Consider the following 14,622-nt stretch of genomic DNA (forward strand, 5'->3'; position numbering starts at 1 on the left):
TTCATCGGAGGTCTGCCTAATTACCTAAACGACGACCAGGTATCTCACTGCTGCACAGGTCCTCTTATCCTCCTCCTCACATGCTAAAACAGGAGTTAATTCTGCCTTACGCCTCCTACCGTCTTAAATAATCTGTAGAGAATGTTTAATAAGAAACAGAACTTCACTGAGTTACGAGGATTTACCGTCACGTTTTATTCAGATCTTATTCACCTAAACCACTGATTTTAGGTTTAATATCCAAAGGTTTCATATCTTTCTTATGCAAATCAAGCTGATGTAAAGAAGGTAAGCAAAGTTCAGAAAATATAATAAGAAACTAAAGTTGTTCATCCATTTGGTTAAAAAGTCCACCTCCACTAAATGACTTTACTTTTACTTCAATGTTTATTTGATTTTGAACCCTCCTCAATCATTTATGTCACCAGACATTCAGTCACTGAATACAAATACATGAATCCCAGACTTTACTGCTTATTTTTATTATCAAGAAGAAACATAGAGGCTTGTAGTCCTGACTCTGGACATTTTATGAGACATAGAACATCTACCTTTAAAAGGAACTCAGGTCACAAAACTTTGTGGTTCTTAAAAGATAAAAGTTAGCATCAGTTATATTAAAATGGTGTAAAAAACCTTCTTAATGTCTTCATTTTTATAAAATTTGTAAAAATAGTTTAACTTGTAGGTCGCCATTGTTGTTAGCGTTGCAATGCACTCTGGGTAGTGATGTCATATGGTCGTACCTCGGTTGCAGCGGCCGGCTTTGGGACCCTGTAGTGACATCAACACGTCATCTGTTCAGCCTCTTCAGTTTGAACCAGAGTGAAACATTAATGATGACATCACTGACCATGTTTCACAAAACGAGCATCAGAAGGGCGGGATGAAGCGAGAGCAGGACAGAACCGGTGGTGCGTGTGTGGCAAATGCGTCTCCATGGTAACAGAGAGGGAGAGGGTTTGTTGTGAAGAGCTCACATGTTAGTCAGCAGAAGTTAACGGTAAGCTATCGTGTGATCAAACGTATTCAGTGATGTATGATTTAGGAGAATTTTAGCATCCAGAGCTGTCGTGTGCTTCATAGACGATCAGGATATTCAGTGAAACCACTTTAATCAGTGTTGCAGGTATTATATATGTGGACAACACTGTTGCTGCTAGTTTTACTGACGGGAGAGGTGAGCGTTCAGCTTCATCCGTGACGAGTGGCGTGTCCGATGGTTCGCTGAACGTGGCAGAAGCGGCAGGAGCGGGTTGTCGGCTCGGGACAGCGTCCAGCGTCTCTCCGAGGGCGTTTAGGCTCCTTATGTGGGAAAATGGTCGGTAAAGCGTTTTAGTTTCTGCCATCTCTCATACCCAGGTGCTCCAGTGAGCTGTTTAAGTCGTTGTGGTCGACTATCAGCCTCAAACGCATCACGAGAATAATGTTGGGAACACAGCTGCGGATCTTTGGGAAGTTGTGTCCGTCCACAGGCATCTTCCCACTTGCCAGTGGGAAAGCTGTAAACTCACATCACTCCCCTTGTTGCCCTCTGACTGGAAGTTACATCCAAAAGCAGCACAATGCAGCATTTTACTTCATTATCAATACGCTGAGCACGTAAACAAACACTAGCGTCTATAGCTGTTCTTGCAGGAGCAACCAATAAACGTCATCGCCCCCAGAGTGCATGGCGTGCGTAAAACATGGCGTCCTGCGTACGTCAAAAAATGTACTGAATATTACAGATTTATAAATAAACAGCAGTATTTTGTCTGTTTCTAACAACATAGTTTGGTACAACAGAAAACGTGTGGCTCATTGGGGCGCGCGCGTCCTCGTAGCCGCAGTTCCTTTTAACAGCCAGTTGTCGACCGATAAGACGTGTTTGACTGTTAAAACTTTACATGACTGTAACGACAGATTTACATTTCATTGTTCCGATTTATTTAAAGATAATCTTAAAAAACAAATTCTTGAAATATGTCTTAAGAGATGTCCCGATCTAACCTCAGTTTGATTTTTGATTGACTTTTTTTGACTGATTGGTTTCAAAAGATGAAGCTTAGAAAGAAATAAGGCTAGAATAGTTTTTTACAACCAGAATGAATAGTTTAGTTAAACAGGTTTGTGAATAGAGAAGCGTTATAGCAACATCTTTTACTTCAAGTTGTGTTTTGTATTCGATCCTCCCAATGAGAGTCGTGTAATGAAAAGCAATAATAGTAACATTGACAATGCTATTATATTTGTAAGGTAAAATAAATAAATAAATAAATAATGTTATTATATGGTAAGAAAATAATGGTTAACATTTTTAGAGGGTTTTTTAGTTAAGTTCATTGCATTTTTCAATAAGATGAAGCAACTAAAGTGTTTTAACAAACAGCCAATCAGAAACTAAAGGCTTCAATCCATTCAAAGAGAAAATTGATTAAAAAAAACATCAGACCATTCAAACACATTTGGTTGGTTTAACTTTAGAGAAACACTCAATACACAGCATCAGATTTAAATTAGGTCAAGAAGTAATGCAAGTAATTCTTAGTTACTATGGTGCATCACAGTATTTGGCAGCCACCGATTGTCCAGGTTGTCCTGCCTCCATGAGAGGTCTGTAGTTTTCACCATAGCTCCACTGCAACCGAGACACAGGATGTAACCAAACGTCCAGGAAATCACATAGTATTCATGTATCTGTATAATGGTGCAGAAAATAACTTTATTTGGTCAAAAACAAAAGTTCACCTTAATATATTGTAATGTAACCTCGGTTGACAATGGAAGAGGTGAAATGTTTCCTGTAGGTCTTCACCAGGTTGGGTTTTTGACCCATTCATGCAGATCTTCTCTAGCGTCGTGAAGATCAGGTGCTGTTGCTAGGCAACATGGACTTTCAACTCCCTCCACAGATTCTCTGTTGTATTGAGGTATGGAGACTGGCTAGGCCACTCCAGTACTTTGAAATGCTTTTTCCATACGTAGCTACGCCTTCGGTGCCCAGGTGGTGTGTTTAGAATTATTGCAATGCTAGAAGATCCGGCCATTTTTATCTTCAATGCTCTCACTGGTGGAAGAAGGTCTGGGCCCCAGATCTCACGATGCATGCCCCGATTTATCCTTTCCTTAATATGGATCAGTCGTCTTGTCCCCTTTGCAGAAAAGCAGTCTGAAAGCATGATGCTTCCACCCCCATGCTTCACCGTAGCCGTTTTTAGAAGACACACCAAGCTGGCAAATAAGCGCAATACTGCCGCCATGAACTGTCTTATGAAAGTGCCGCGGCGGCATGGCGATGTTGGAATGCTGTGTCATCCGTGCCACCAAGCTTGGCAGTAACGTTGCTGCAACACCCGACTTGTGACTGAAGATCACACCACGGTGCAACAGAGAGAGGTGTCATGATCGTGTGTGTTACTGCCGAGCGCCGGCCGGCAACACTGTTAAGATTAAAAGTAAACACGGGCAATAAGTTTTGCTTTTGTTAACAGAATCAGCTGAGATGGTACACTGGAGCGATGCGGAGCTCCAGGAGCTTCTCTGTTAAAGCTGGAGCTCAGATCACCAGACAGTTGATGGGGACAGTGGAGGACAGACACCTTTAGGAGTGGATGGTCAGAAACACTTAAGGAGTGCAGCTTCAATCGCAATAAAAAGCAAGTTATGTTCAAGCTAAAGGGAAGTCGGTGACAGAGCAGGTGCCGCCCCACACCCTCTTTATACCCCCATCGTGTAAACGTTGGTAAAAAGGACAGTATTTTACCACTTATGTAGACGGCTCACAGATGCCACCTCAGCTTTGCGGCAAAATGGCGGCATCGTTTTTAAACGCAACTACTGGGTTTGGTGCTCTTGGGAAGCAACTCGGCATTCTTTCCCCTCAAAGCATGGTGAGCGGCATTTGTACCAGAGAGCTCCATTTTGCCCTCATCTGACCACGTGACATTCTCCCAATCCTCCTCTGGATCATCCAGATGGTCTCTGGAGAGCTTGGATGGGCTTGGCATGTGCTGGTCTCAGAGAGGGACGGTTGGAGCTCTGCAGGGTTGCATCACCATGTAGTGTGTTACTACTAGTAACCTTTGTTACTACTAGTAACCTTTGTTACTGTGGTCCCAGCTCTCTTCAGGTCAGTGTAAGGTTATGAAGTTCATGGTTTTCAACTCCATACAGCTGGCCCCTGGGCACAATAACACCGTGTAGAAAAACCAAGGTCGGGTTGTTCCTCAGACTGTTTACATTCCAGGAGAAGAGTCCGAAGGAGAAGAAGAAGCTTTACCTAATCAAAGTACTTTATTTGTGATTAAAATTATTAAGCAAAACAGATGTTGATCAACAATAATCAAGTGAATGATCTGTGAAATAAATATGTCATGAGTTATGTTTAATGAAAACAGGACAACTGCACAGACATACTGACCCTCATCTCCATAGAAACGCATGCCACATTGTTCCAACCAATCAGAGCTTTCGGCTGCCGCAGGAGAATCTGGTGTTGACTTCAAGTGTCCAATCTACTTTACTGAAACTTATCAACAATTCAGAGATATAAAACAAGGCAACGCCATTTTAAGTCAGTTCCATTTTGACTTCAGTTCTATTCACCATCATCCTAAAGACAAGCGCAGCCTGGCCGGATGCGTTTTCTTTAAACTAAGAACTGTGAAACGGGAGATTTTCGTCGTTTAACAACCAGACGACGTCCTTTCAAAATAAGAGCAACTGCTGACGCTGCTGAATCGTACCGGGCCGACCCTCCAGACGGGTTTTGAAACGTTGTGACCGCTGCACCGACAGCTCCATCGTACATCCGAGGTTTCCAGACCTGGCAATTCCTGATCTACTTGGGAGACCCCACTGGGTATGTACACGGCAAAATAGCGGCTCATGTCATCACTTTATAAGCCTCGTGATATCTAGTCATAACAAAGACTACCAGATTCGATTACGTCATCCTAGAGAATCTGAACCAGACACACACACACACACACACGCACCAACACAACATCCGAATCCATTCTCATCCATCACAGAGTTAGTCCTGGTAGATTGTTTAGAATTTATAATTCAGAAATTAAAGATTCTCAAACGATCCCATCTCTCTCTCTTTTATTGTCTCAAAGTCAATACAGAGTGTTTAATTAAACTCCCTGATGATAAAAACAGCCTATTCTTCTGTTTATAAAAGTGAACTACTAACAGTGTATTAAAATACAACTTTGGTTAGTTACATCACTTTAATTCCGTTACATCAGCGACCAGCTGTCCCCGTGTAGTTCTGTTTTCTGGATTGTCTTTAGTTACCTTCTGCCTCTCACAGTTGAAGGCAGCTATGATGAAAATGACAGACCTCTCTCGTCACTTTAAGTGGGACAACTTTTACAATTGGTGGCTGCCAAATACATTGTTGCCCCACTGTATGTTCATGAAAAACATAGTTAAACAGCAGAAAAGAAAGGTGGACTTTCCTCTAAGAGAGTAAATATCTGCTCACATTTAACAGGTAAACTGTGGCAGAAGGCTTAAGCCTTCCTGTCCCGTTGTTTCTGAGCTAGAAGAGCACAACGTGCAGCTGATGTCTTTTATTCACTGACTTTTTCCTTCTCTTCTCTTTTGAATAACTGCAGTCACTTCCATTGCGTTGTTACTCACAGCTCTTTCATTTTTGTCCCCCCACTTTGTCCCCAGCTAGGGGCCTGTAAGATCGTTAAGTCTGCGCTCATAATTTGTTCAGTAGTTCTCATCTACTGCTGCCATGCCAACATGTAACACAAGGCAAGTAAGACATTCTGGTCCACACCCGGACACACTGCGAGCCAGCAGGCTCCCTCACTGGCTGCTTTCTCTTTCCCATCTTGCTTTTGGAGCGCGTTTGGGAGCCAGGTACCCGAGTGTTAGCACCGCTAAGATCTGGTGTTGGTGGAGGTGATTAGTGCTCTCTGGGGGAGTGTGTTGTGGTTTTATATTAATAAAATAGTGTTTTTAAATGTAACGTTCATTAAAGATTCCTAACCGCTGTTTACCTCTTAGCCTGTCTTTCACATTCATTTGTTCATATATTGAGTGTTTTTTGTTTGTTTAGCATCGGCATCGTTTCTCATTTATCTGATTTGAACGGTTCTGAGCTAAAATGCTCCAAGATTGACTAAATCCAGCCTCTCGCCTCTGATTGTCTCAAGTGTTTTCTTTAATCTAAGAAGTTTTTGTTTTCGAGTAGGGCTGCACAATGTGTAGAAAATGTTAACACGATGTCGTGAATGCAGTATTACAATCAGACAGTCGGGGTGTAACTGTGCATGTCTTCAACCTGTGGTGGTTCTGTACACACAAGCACATGAAGTACCTGATGGACTGGTAAGTTTCAGCTGATGTTGCTCCAGAATCAGCAGCTTGTTTCATTTGGCTGCATTTCACTAACAGAGGAGTCAGAGGACTTGTCCACCTCAAACAGGTTCTGATCATCTGGTGGCAACGTTTCTTCTAAGTCCACTGCAGCAGAGCAGTGGTCGTAACACGCACACGTTGCAATGATTGTTTCTCTTCACCAGCTGTAGGACTCGTCTAGCTAAGGAGTTTGGTTTGAGTCAGTCACATTTTATTGGTTAGTGTTTTTGCATCAGGAGATGTTATTCAATTGTGTTTCAGTCTTTATTTCATCATGTATAGATCAGACTCTTTAAAGGTACAATAAGTAAGAATTTTACAGTGCTCTAAACAGTCTAATGTCTCGGCCGTTGGGCGGGGTGTCACTTTTCCTCCACTGTGTACTTGACAAGTGTGTTCTCGGTAAGGACGGCACAAAGTCCGTTCTACTGAATATGGGAGGACGACATCTGGAACAGAACCGTTGCGTCATGGTAACAAGTGCTGCTTGTTGCTACAGTCAAAAACATGACATGAAATAAAAATAAAAGCCTAGTTTCAGAATCACAACATTAGGAAAATGTACTTGGTCCAAAACAGAAAGATTAAAATAAGAGATAAGTCAATCTAGGAAGTAAGAATATAATCATGATAAAATAAAAATATAAAGTGACAATAACTGGAGAAGTGGCAACTGTATACAAGACAGTGTAGGTGCTGATCAGAGCGTATCCGTTCAGGAACAAACACAACACAGGGTCATGTGACTGAAACCAAGCAACTGGAGTGGGCGGTCCTAGGATCATCATTTATGAGTCCAACAGCAGAGCCCGTGATGGGGTAAGAAGGGCGCGCGTGTGTGTGTGTGTTGTGTGTGTGAGAGTGTGTGTGCGTGCGTGTGTGTGTGTGTGTGTGCGTGCATGTGTGTGCGTGTGTGTGTGTGTGTGTGTGTGTGTGTGTGTGTGTGTGTGTGTGTGTGTGTGTGTGTGTGTGTGTGTGTGTGTGAGTGTGAGTGTGAGTGAGTGCGTGTGTCAGCAGCCTTGATCTTAGACCTCCTCAGCAAGGGGGGTTGTTTTTCTGACTCTTGTCTGTTGCACCATACGGTCCAGTAGCATTAACTCCTATCACAGATCACAGGTAAGCAGTTGGACCCTAAATACCCCCAACCTGCCAGAGGTGAAGATGCTAACACACCCTAACAGTGCTGTGATGATAGAAGACAAACAGAGCAGAGAGGAAACGCTGATTGCAGCTGATTTCATGATGTTTTTACTGCATGTCTTCATATTGTGCAGCCCTACTAGAAATGAGTCCGCTGTTTTCCAGGTTGACCAACAGTTATATCAGTCCTCCTCAGATTAAGATGTTATTATTAAAGTAAAATTTTAACTTTCTGCTTTCACTTCCTTTTTCCTCAGAATCAGTTCAGCATGCTAAGTCTACTAGCACATGTACTTGATCATATGTATGTTTGTTTTACTAGATCAAACTGAATTGTATTATTAAAATAACTGTTAGAATACACTCAGTAGACAAACAGCTTCATGCTCCGAGCCATTCTGGTTTCGAGATCCGTTTCTCCGCCTGGTGTTTGCAGGTAAAGGAGCTCTTGACGTCATTCGGGCCTCTCAAAGCCTTCAACCTGGTGAAGGACAGCGCCACATCGCTGTCCAAAGGCTACGCTTTTTGTGAGTACGTAGACATCAGCGCCACTGACCAGGTACCGTGTTGCTCTGTATGAATGAGTCATCGGACTAGACGTTTCGGGTCTCTAGACTCTGTTTGTTCTCCAGGCGGTTGCTGGGCTCAATGGGATGCAGCTGGGAGACAAAAAGCTCATCGTTCAGAGGGCGAGTGTGGGAGCTAAAAACGCCAACCCTGTGAGTGAAATCAGCACCACAGTGAGAAAAATCAGCATTTCGCAACAATCCTCTCCGACTCTAGTTTCTGTCTGTCGGGAGAAAAGCACTTAGTTTTTTGGATGTTGAATTTGTTTTTTCTAAATGATGCAGTTTGTGTGGACTTGAATCTGAACCCTGACCCAGCTTTCACACAACGCAGCAAAACCCCAAAAACTCACAACAAACTGTAAAATAAAGGGGAAAATCTAAGGAAACATAAAAGATACAAAAATGCTGAAAGCAGATTATGAATTCCTACCAAACACTAATACCATAATAAACAAATAAAATACACTGGACTACATTAAACTAACATTTTCTTCAGTTTCCCTCAAAGTGTCTCTCATTATAAAAACGAAGCCATAAAGACTATTCTTAATCATTTAGAGTTTTCATTTAAATTTTACAGCATCAGCGTAAGTCTCATGTGTTAAGTTAGTAGCATACAACATGTGTTGGATATAGAACAGATGGTGTTTTTATTGGGAATGATCACAGGCGTATCAGTTTAATGCTTAAAATGTCTACTGCACAAGTAATAAGTAGACCTGTTATTGTTGGGGGTCCTCCTTGAACCGTCACCTTATCGTGGTGGAGGAGTTTGAGTGCCCTAATGATCCTAGGAGCTATGTTGTCTGGGGCACTTAGTGCCCCTGGTAGGGTCTCCCATGACAAATTGGTCTTAGGTGAAGGGTGAGACAAAGAACGGTTCGAAGGATCTTTCATGGCGGTTAAAACGAAGAGTCGGAGTACCCGGCCCGGAGGGTTACCGGGGTCCCACCCTGGAGCCAGGCCTGGGGTTGGGGCCCGTGAGCGAGCGCCTGGTGGCCGGGCTTTCGCCCATGGGGCCCGGCCGGGCCCAGCCCGAACCGGATACATGGGCTCGTCCAACTGTGGACCCACCACCCGCAGGAGGAACATGAAGGGTCCGGTGCAATGCGAATCGGGTGGCAGACCAAGGCGGGAGCCTTGGCGGTCCAATCCCCGGACAAGAAAACTAGTTTTTGGGACATGGAACGTCACCTCGCTGGCGGGGAAGGAGCCGGAGCTTGTGGCAGAGGTTGAGCGGTACCGGCTAGATATAGTCGGACTCACCTCGACACATTGCATTGGCTCTGGAACCCGAGACCTGGAGAGGGGTTGGACACTCTACTTTGCTGGAGTTGCTCCGGGTGAGAGGCGGAGGGCTGGGGTTGGCTTTTTGTTAGCCCTGAGACTCTCTGCCTGTGTGTTGGGGTTTACCCCGGGGGACAAGAGGGTAGCTTCCTTGCGCCTTCGGGTCGGGGAACGGGTCCTGACTGTTGTTTGTGCTTATGGGCCAAATATCAGTTCAGAGTACCCACCCTTTTTGGAGTCCCTGGGACAAGTGCTAGATAGTGCTCCATCAGGGGACTCCATTGTCCTGCTGGGGGACTTCAATGCTCACGTGGGCAATGACAGCTTGACCTGGAGGGGTGTGATTGGGAGGAACGGCCCACCTACTCTGAACTCGAGTGGTGTTTTGTTATTGGACTTCTGTGCAAGCCGCAGTTTGGCCATAACGAACACCATGTTCAAACATAAGGATGCCCACCGGTACACTTGGTACCAGGGCAGCCTAGGTCACAGGTCGATGATAGATTTTGTAGTCGTATCATCTGACCTGCGGCCGTATGTTTTGGACACCCGAGTGAAGAGAGGGGCGGAGCTGTCAACTGATCACCACCTGGTGGTGAGTTGGATCAGATGGAAAGGGAACATGCCGCGTAGACCTGGCAGACCCAAACGCATAGTGAGGGTCTGCTGGGAACGCCTGGCAGAAGAACCTGTCAAGACGGTCTTCAACTCCCACCTCCGGCAGAGCTTTGACCACGTCCCGAGAGCAGTGGGGGACATTGAGTCCGAGTGGGCCTTGTTCCACTCTGCGATTGTCGAGGCGGCTGTTGCTAGCTGTGGTCGTAAGGTGGCTGGTGCCAGTCGTGGTGGCAACCCCCGTACCCGCTGGTGGACACCAGAGGTTCGGGGAGCCGTCAGGCTGAAGAAGGAGGCCTACAGGGCGTGGCTGATCTGTGGGTCTCCGGAGGCAGCAGACAGGTACCGGATAGCCAAGCGGGGTGCAGCAGTGGCAGTTGCCGAGGCAAAATCTCGGGCATGGGAGGAGTTTGGTGAGGCCATGGAGAAAGACTATCGATCGGCTCCAAAGAGGTTCTGGCAAACTGTCCGGCGCCTTAGGAGAGGAAGGCAGCAACTCGCTCACACTGTTTACAGTGGGGATGGGGAGCTGCTGACGTCAACTGAGGCTATAGTCGGACGGTGGAAGGAATACTTTGAGGAGCTCCTCAATCCCACCAATGCGCATTCCGAGGAGGAACCAGAGCTGGGAGGCCTGGGGATGGACTGTCCGATCTCGGGGGCAGAAGTTGCTGAGGTAGTCAAACAACTACACAGCGGCGGAGCCCCGGGGGCGGATGAGGTTCGTCCTGGGTATCTCAAGGCTATGGATGTTGTAGGGCTGTCATGGTTGACACGTCTCTACAACATTGCGTGGTCATCGGGGGCAGTTCCTAGGGAGTGGCAGACCGGGGTGGTGGTCCCCATCTTTAAGAAGGGTGACCTGAGGGTGTGTTCCAACTATAGGGGGATCACACTCCTCAGCCTCCCTGGAAAGGTCTACGCCAAGGTACTGGAGAGGAGGGTCCGATCGATAGTTGAATCTCAGATAGAGGAGGAGCAATGTGGTTTTCGTCCTGGCCGTGGAACTGTGGACCAGCTCTATACCCTTGCAAGGGTGATGGAGGGGGCATGGGAGTTTGCCCAACCAATCCACGTGTGCTTTGTGGATTTGGAGAAGGCTTATGACCGTGTCCCCAGGGGCACCCTGTGGGGGACGCTCCAGGAGTATGGGGTGGGTGGCTTTCTGTTAAGGGCCATTCAGTCCCTTTACCAGAGGAGCGTGAGTTTGGTCCGCATAGCCGGTAGTAAGTCGGACCTGTTCCCAGTGAGGGTTGGACTCCGCCAGGGCTGCCCTTTGTCACCGGTTCTGTTCATCACTTTTATGGACAGAATTTCTAGACGCAGCCGTGGTGTGGAGTGTGTCGAGTTTGGTGGCAGGAGAATCTCGTCTTTGCTTTTTGCGGATGATGTGGTCCTCCTAGCTTCATCCAGCTCTGACCTTCAGCTCTTGCTGGGTAGGTTCGCGGCCGAATGTGAAGCGGCTGGGATGAGGATCAGCAGCTCCAAATCTGAGACCATGGTTCTCGACCGGAAAAGGGTGGCTTGCCACCTCCGGGTTGGGGGAGAGGTCCTACCTCAAGTGGAGGAGTTTAAGTATCTCGGGGTCTTGTTCACGAGTGAGGGTAGGAGGGATCGGGAGATCGACAGGCGGATTGGTTCGGCGTCTGCAGTGATGCGGACGCTGAGCCGATCTGTCGTGGGGAAGAGGGAGCTGAGCCAGAAGGCCAGGCTCTCGATTTACCGGTCGATCTACGTCCCAATCCTCACCTATGGTCATGAGCTTTGGGTAATGACCGAAAGAACGAGATCGCGGATACAAGCGGCCGAAATGAGTTTCCTCTGTAGGGTGGCCGGGCTCAGCCTTAGAGATAGGGTGAGGAGCTCGGACATTCGGGAGGGACTCGGAGTAGAACCGCTGCTCCTCCGGATCGAAAGGAGCCAGTTGAGGTGGTTTGGGCATCTGGTCAGGATGCCTCCTGGACGCCTCCCCGGGGAGGTGTTTCGGGCATGTCCTGCCGGCAGAAGGCCCCCGGGTCGACCCAGGACACGTTGGAGAGGTTACATCTCCAATCTGGTCCGGGAACGCCTTGGGGTCCTGCCGGAGGAGCTGGTGGACAAGGCCGGGGAGAGGACGGCCTGGAGCTCCCTAGTTGGGATGCTGCCCCCGCGACCCGGACCCGGATAAGCGGAGGAAGACGAAGACGAAGACGAAGGAATGATTAGAAACATCTGGACGTAAACCTCTCAGATTTGCTGTTTTGTTGACGTTCTTATTTGGTGGATTATTTGCAGACTTCTATCATAGAGACCCCGGTCACCCTCCAGGTTCCCGGGCTTCAGCGACTGCAGAACACCAGCATGCCCACAGAGGTGCTCTGCCTCCTCAACATGGTGATGCCGGAGGAGCTGGTGGATGATGAGGACTACGAGGAGATCCTAGAGGACATCCGCGAGGAGTGCTGCAAATATGGCAACGTTCGCTCTATGGAGATCCCCCGCCCCGTGGACGGCGTGGAGGTCCCAGGATGCGGAAAGGTGCATTAGAGCAGGTTGAGGTCGCTGGAGCTAATCCGTCAGAGCAGTCTGGGCCTTTTGGGGTGTGTTTATGTGGACGGGAGACATGAAGCTTTTCAGAACCACCTGTGTGTGCTGGGTATTTCAGCGTTTCTCAGCTTGTTGTGAATGAAGAATAGAAGAATGAAACTTTATTGCCCACCATAGTGTACATTTTCCTAGATTGTTATACGTGGAGAAAATCAGTTCTGAAGTGGTTTAGCTGAAGGCTAGAAGAAGTTTGTGAGATGATCAGATGTGTTGGAGCTCTGCAGACCTGGTTCTACAGAGTTCTGATGTTGTTCTCTGCACCTGACGCTAGTTTTTCTTTGCAGATCTTTGTGGAGTACATCTCTGCTGCAGACTGTCAGAAAGCCATGCAGGCTCTCACCGGCCGCAAGTTTGCCAACCGCGTGGTGGTGACCAAATACTACGACCCCGACATGTACCACAGACACGAGTTTTGATCTGAATCTTGTGTCATTTAGAGACTAAACTTGGAGATTATTCTGACAGACCGGACTGCCATGTGAGTCGTGCCGAGAACTCCCAGCAGAACTCTACCTAGAACTCCTGCAGGAAGCCTAAGATTTGCTGAATGTTTTACCTAAACTGAGCCTGTCTGACTCCTCAGCTGAAAAAGCTCTGCATGAAATATAAAACACAACTGGTAAATGTTTAGATTTCCTTCCTGAGCACAAATATTTATTTTTAGTAGTTTGTTTTTAGATTTGATAAGCCACGATGCAGTTACCTGGAAATACTTATTTGTATTTTCCCAAATAAATATTTCCTGCTACATGAGTCCCATATTGAACAGACTGAAGCTGTTGGACAGTGGATGTTTTACAGCCTCAAAAGAAAATGTTGTACATAAAGATATTATTGCCATTTAATTGGGAATACATGGTTGAAACTGGTTTTAATAACAAATGAAATAGTTTGTGTGTAAATCAGCCACATCTGATGGTTGGGATGCTGACCGTTTGTTTATCTCCTGAACCTTTCTGAGGCCAGTCTACCTTCAGTTGGTCCCGAGTCTGCTCCGCTGGCTGTTGTTGCTGTGGAGCGTTTTTAAAATGGAAGTATCTGTGAAGCAGCCTTGATGGGAGCCGGTTTACTTCTCTAAAGTCTAAGGAAACATTTTGTGTATCGTCTCCTGCAGGAGGACAAACTGCTGATTAGGATTTTATAAAAGACACGTTTGTTGCTGCATCCTCGTCATGTAAATGAGGTTTTAAGTGTGTGTAGGATAGGTGATGTTTGAATTATAAACTCTTATAATGAAGTCATGTTGGGTGTGTGTGGGTGTGTGTGTGTGTACATTATGTATATGTGAAGTGATAAAACAAATTTTACACCTAAATCCTTCAAAGCATCCAGCAAACTATCTCCAATGTTTTGAAAGCACACACAGATCTTTGTCCCCATTCAAATTAAATGTTTGATTTTATCAAATGAGTCTTAAAACAAGCTTTCTGCTGGGTTTCGTAAAGCCGAAAGCCTAAAAAACATCTATATGTTCCAAATAAAGTCTTAAAACTACACTTATTTACCGCTTCTACGTGCCCGTAGGGTGTGTTTCTTCCATCATCTTCTTAAATCTATTGATAAATGCTGCTGACATTCATTGTTCTGTCTGGTTTTCTTTACACTAACACAACTACAAGGCCTGATGTGTTTTTGCAATGAGTCGTGTCATTTTATTCATCTAGGTCCTAAATTTGATTCACAGTGGTCGTAGAAAACCTTACATTTTCTTCCTAAACCCACTAAGTCACTGTTAGCACAGTGCTAACATCTAGTCTTTCATCTGCTGTGGTGGAACTCAGGTGTTCCTGTGCTGCCAGTCTGCAAACTTCTAAACTCTTTTTTTGTTTAAAATTTGAAATCTGAGTTTTTTAATATTAAAAATGAGGCGACTTGAAGGAAGCCTTGTGACAAATATGCTTTCTCTTCTCGTGTTTCGATTGTCATGTCACTGAGATTCTTTTAGCATTTTGCTAATTCACATATTTTGCTGGAAATTATATAAAAAACTACAAAAATCTACATTTATGTAATTAAAACTGGATTAAAGTTCAGCTGTTTAACCCTAGCACAATTATTA

The 14,622-nt window shown here is 45.7% G+C and overlaps 1 protein-coding gene across 1 annotated transcript in view; it reads left to right on the forward strand.

The window, feature by feature from the left end:
* LOC107395930 (splicing factor U2AF 65 kDa subunit) overlaps positions 1-14,142 on the forward strand; it is a 29,772-nt gene extending 15,630 nt beyond the window's left edge. Inside the window, exons 7-11 of the mRNA XM_015975397.3 lie at positions 1-39; positions 7,943-8,065; positions 8,139-8,225; positions 12,252-12,494; positions 12,848-14,142. The exon at positions 1-39 is cut by the window's left edge and continues 41 nt beyond it. Of these exons, the coding sequence (XP_015830883.1) occupies positions 1-39; positions 7,943-8,065; positions 8,139-8,225; positions 12,252-12,494; positions 12,848-12,979 (624 nt within the window). The 3' untranslated portion in view covers positions 12,980-14,142. The remainder of the gene's footprint in view (positions 40-7,942; positions 8,066-8,138; positions 8,226-12,251; positions 12,495-12,847) is intronic.
* The last annotated feature ends 480 nt before the right edge of the window (positions 14,143-14,622 follow it).

The sequence above is a fragment of the Nothobranchius furzeri genome, chromosome 5, assembly GCF_043380555.1.
Source record: "Nothobranchius furzeri strain GRZ-AD chromosome 5, NfurGRZ-RIMD1, whole genome shotgun sequence".
In the NCBI taxonomy this organism is placed as follows: domain Eukaryota; kingdom Metazoa; phylum Chordata; class Actinopteri; order Cyprinodontiformes; family Nothobranchiidae; genus Nothobranchius; species Nothobranchius furzeri.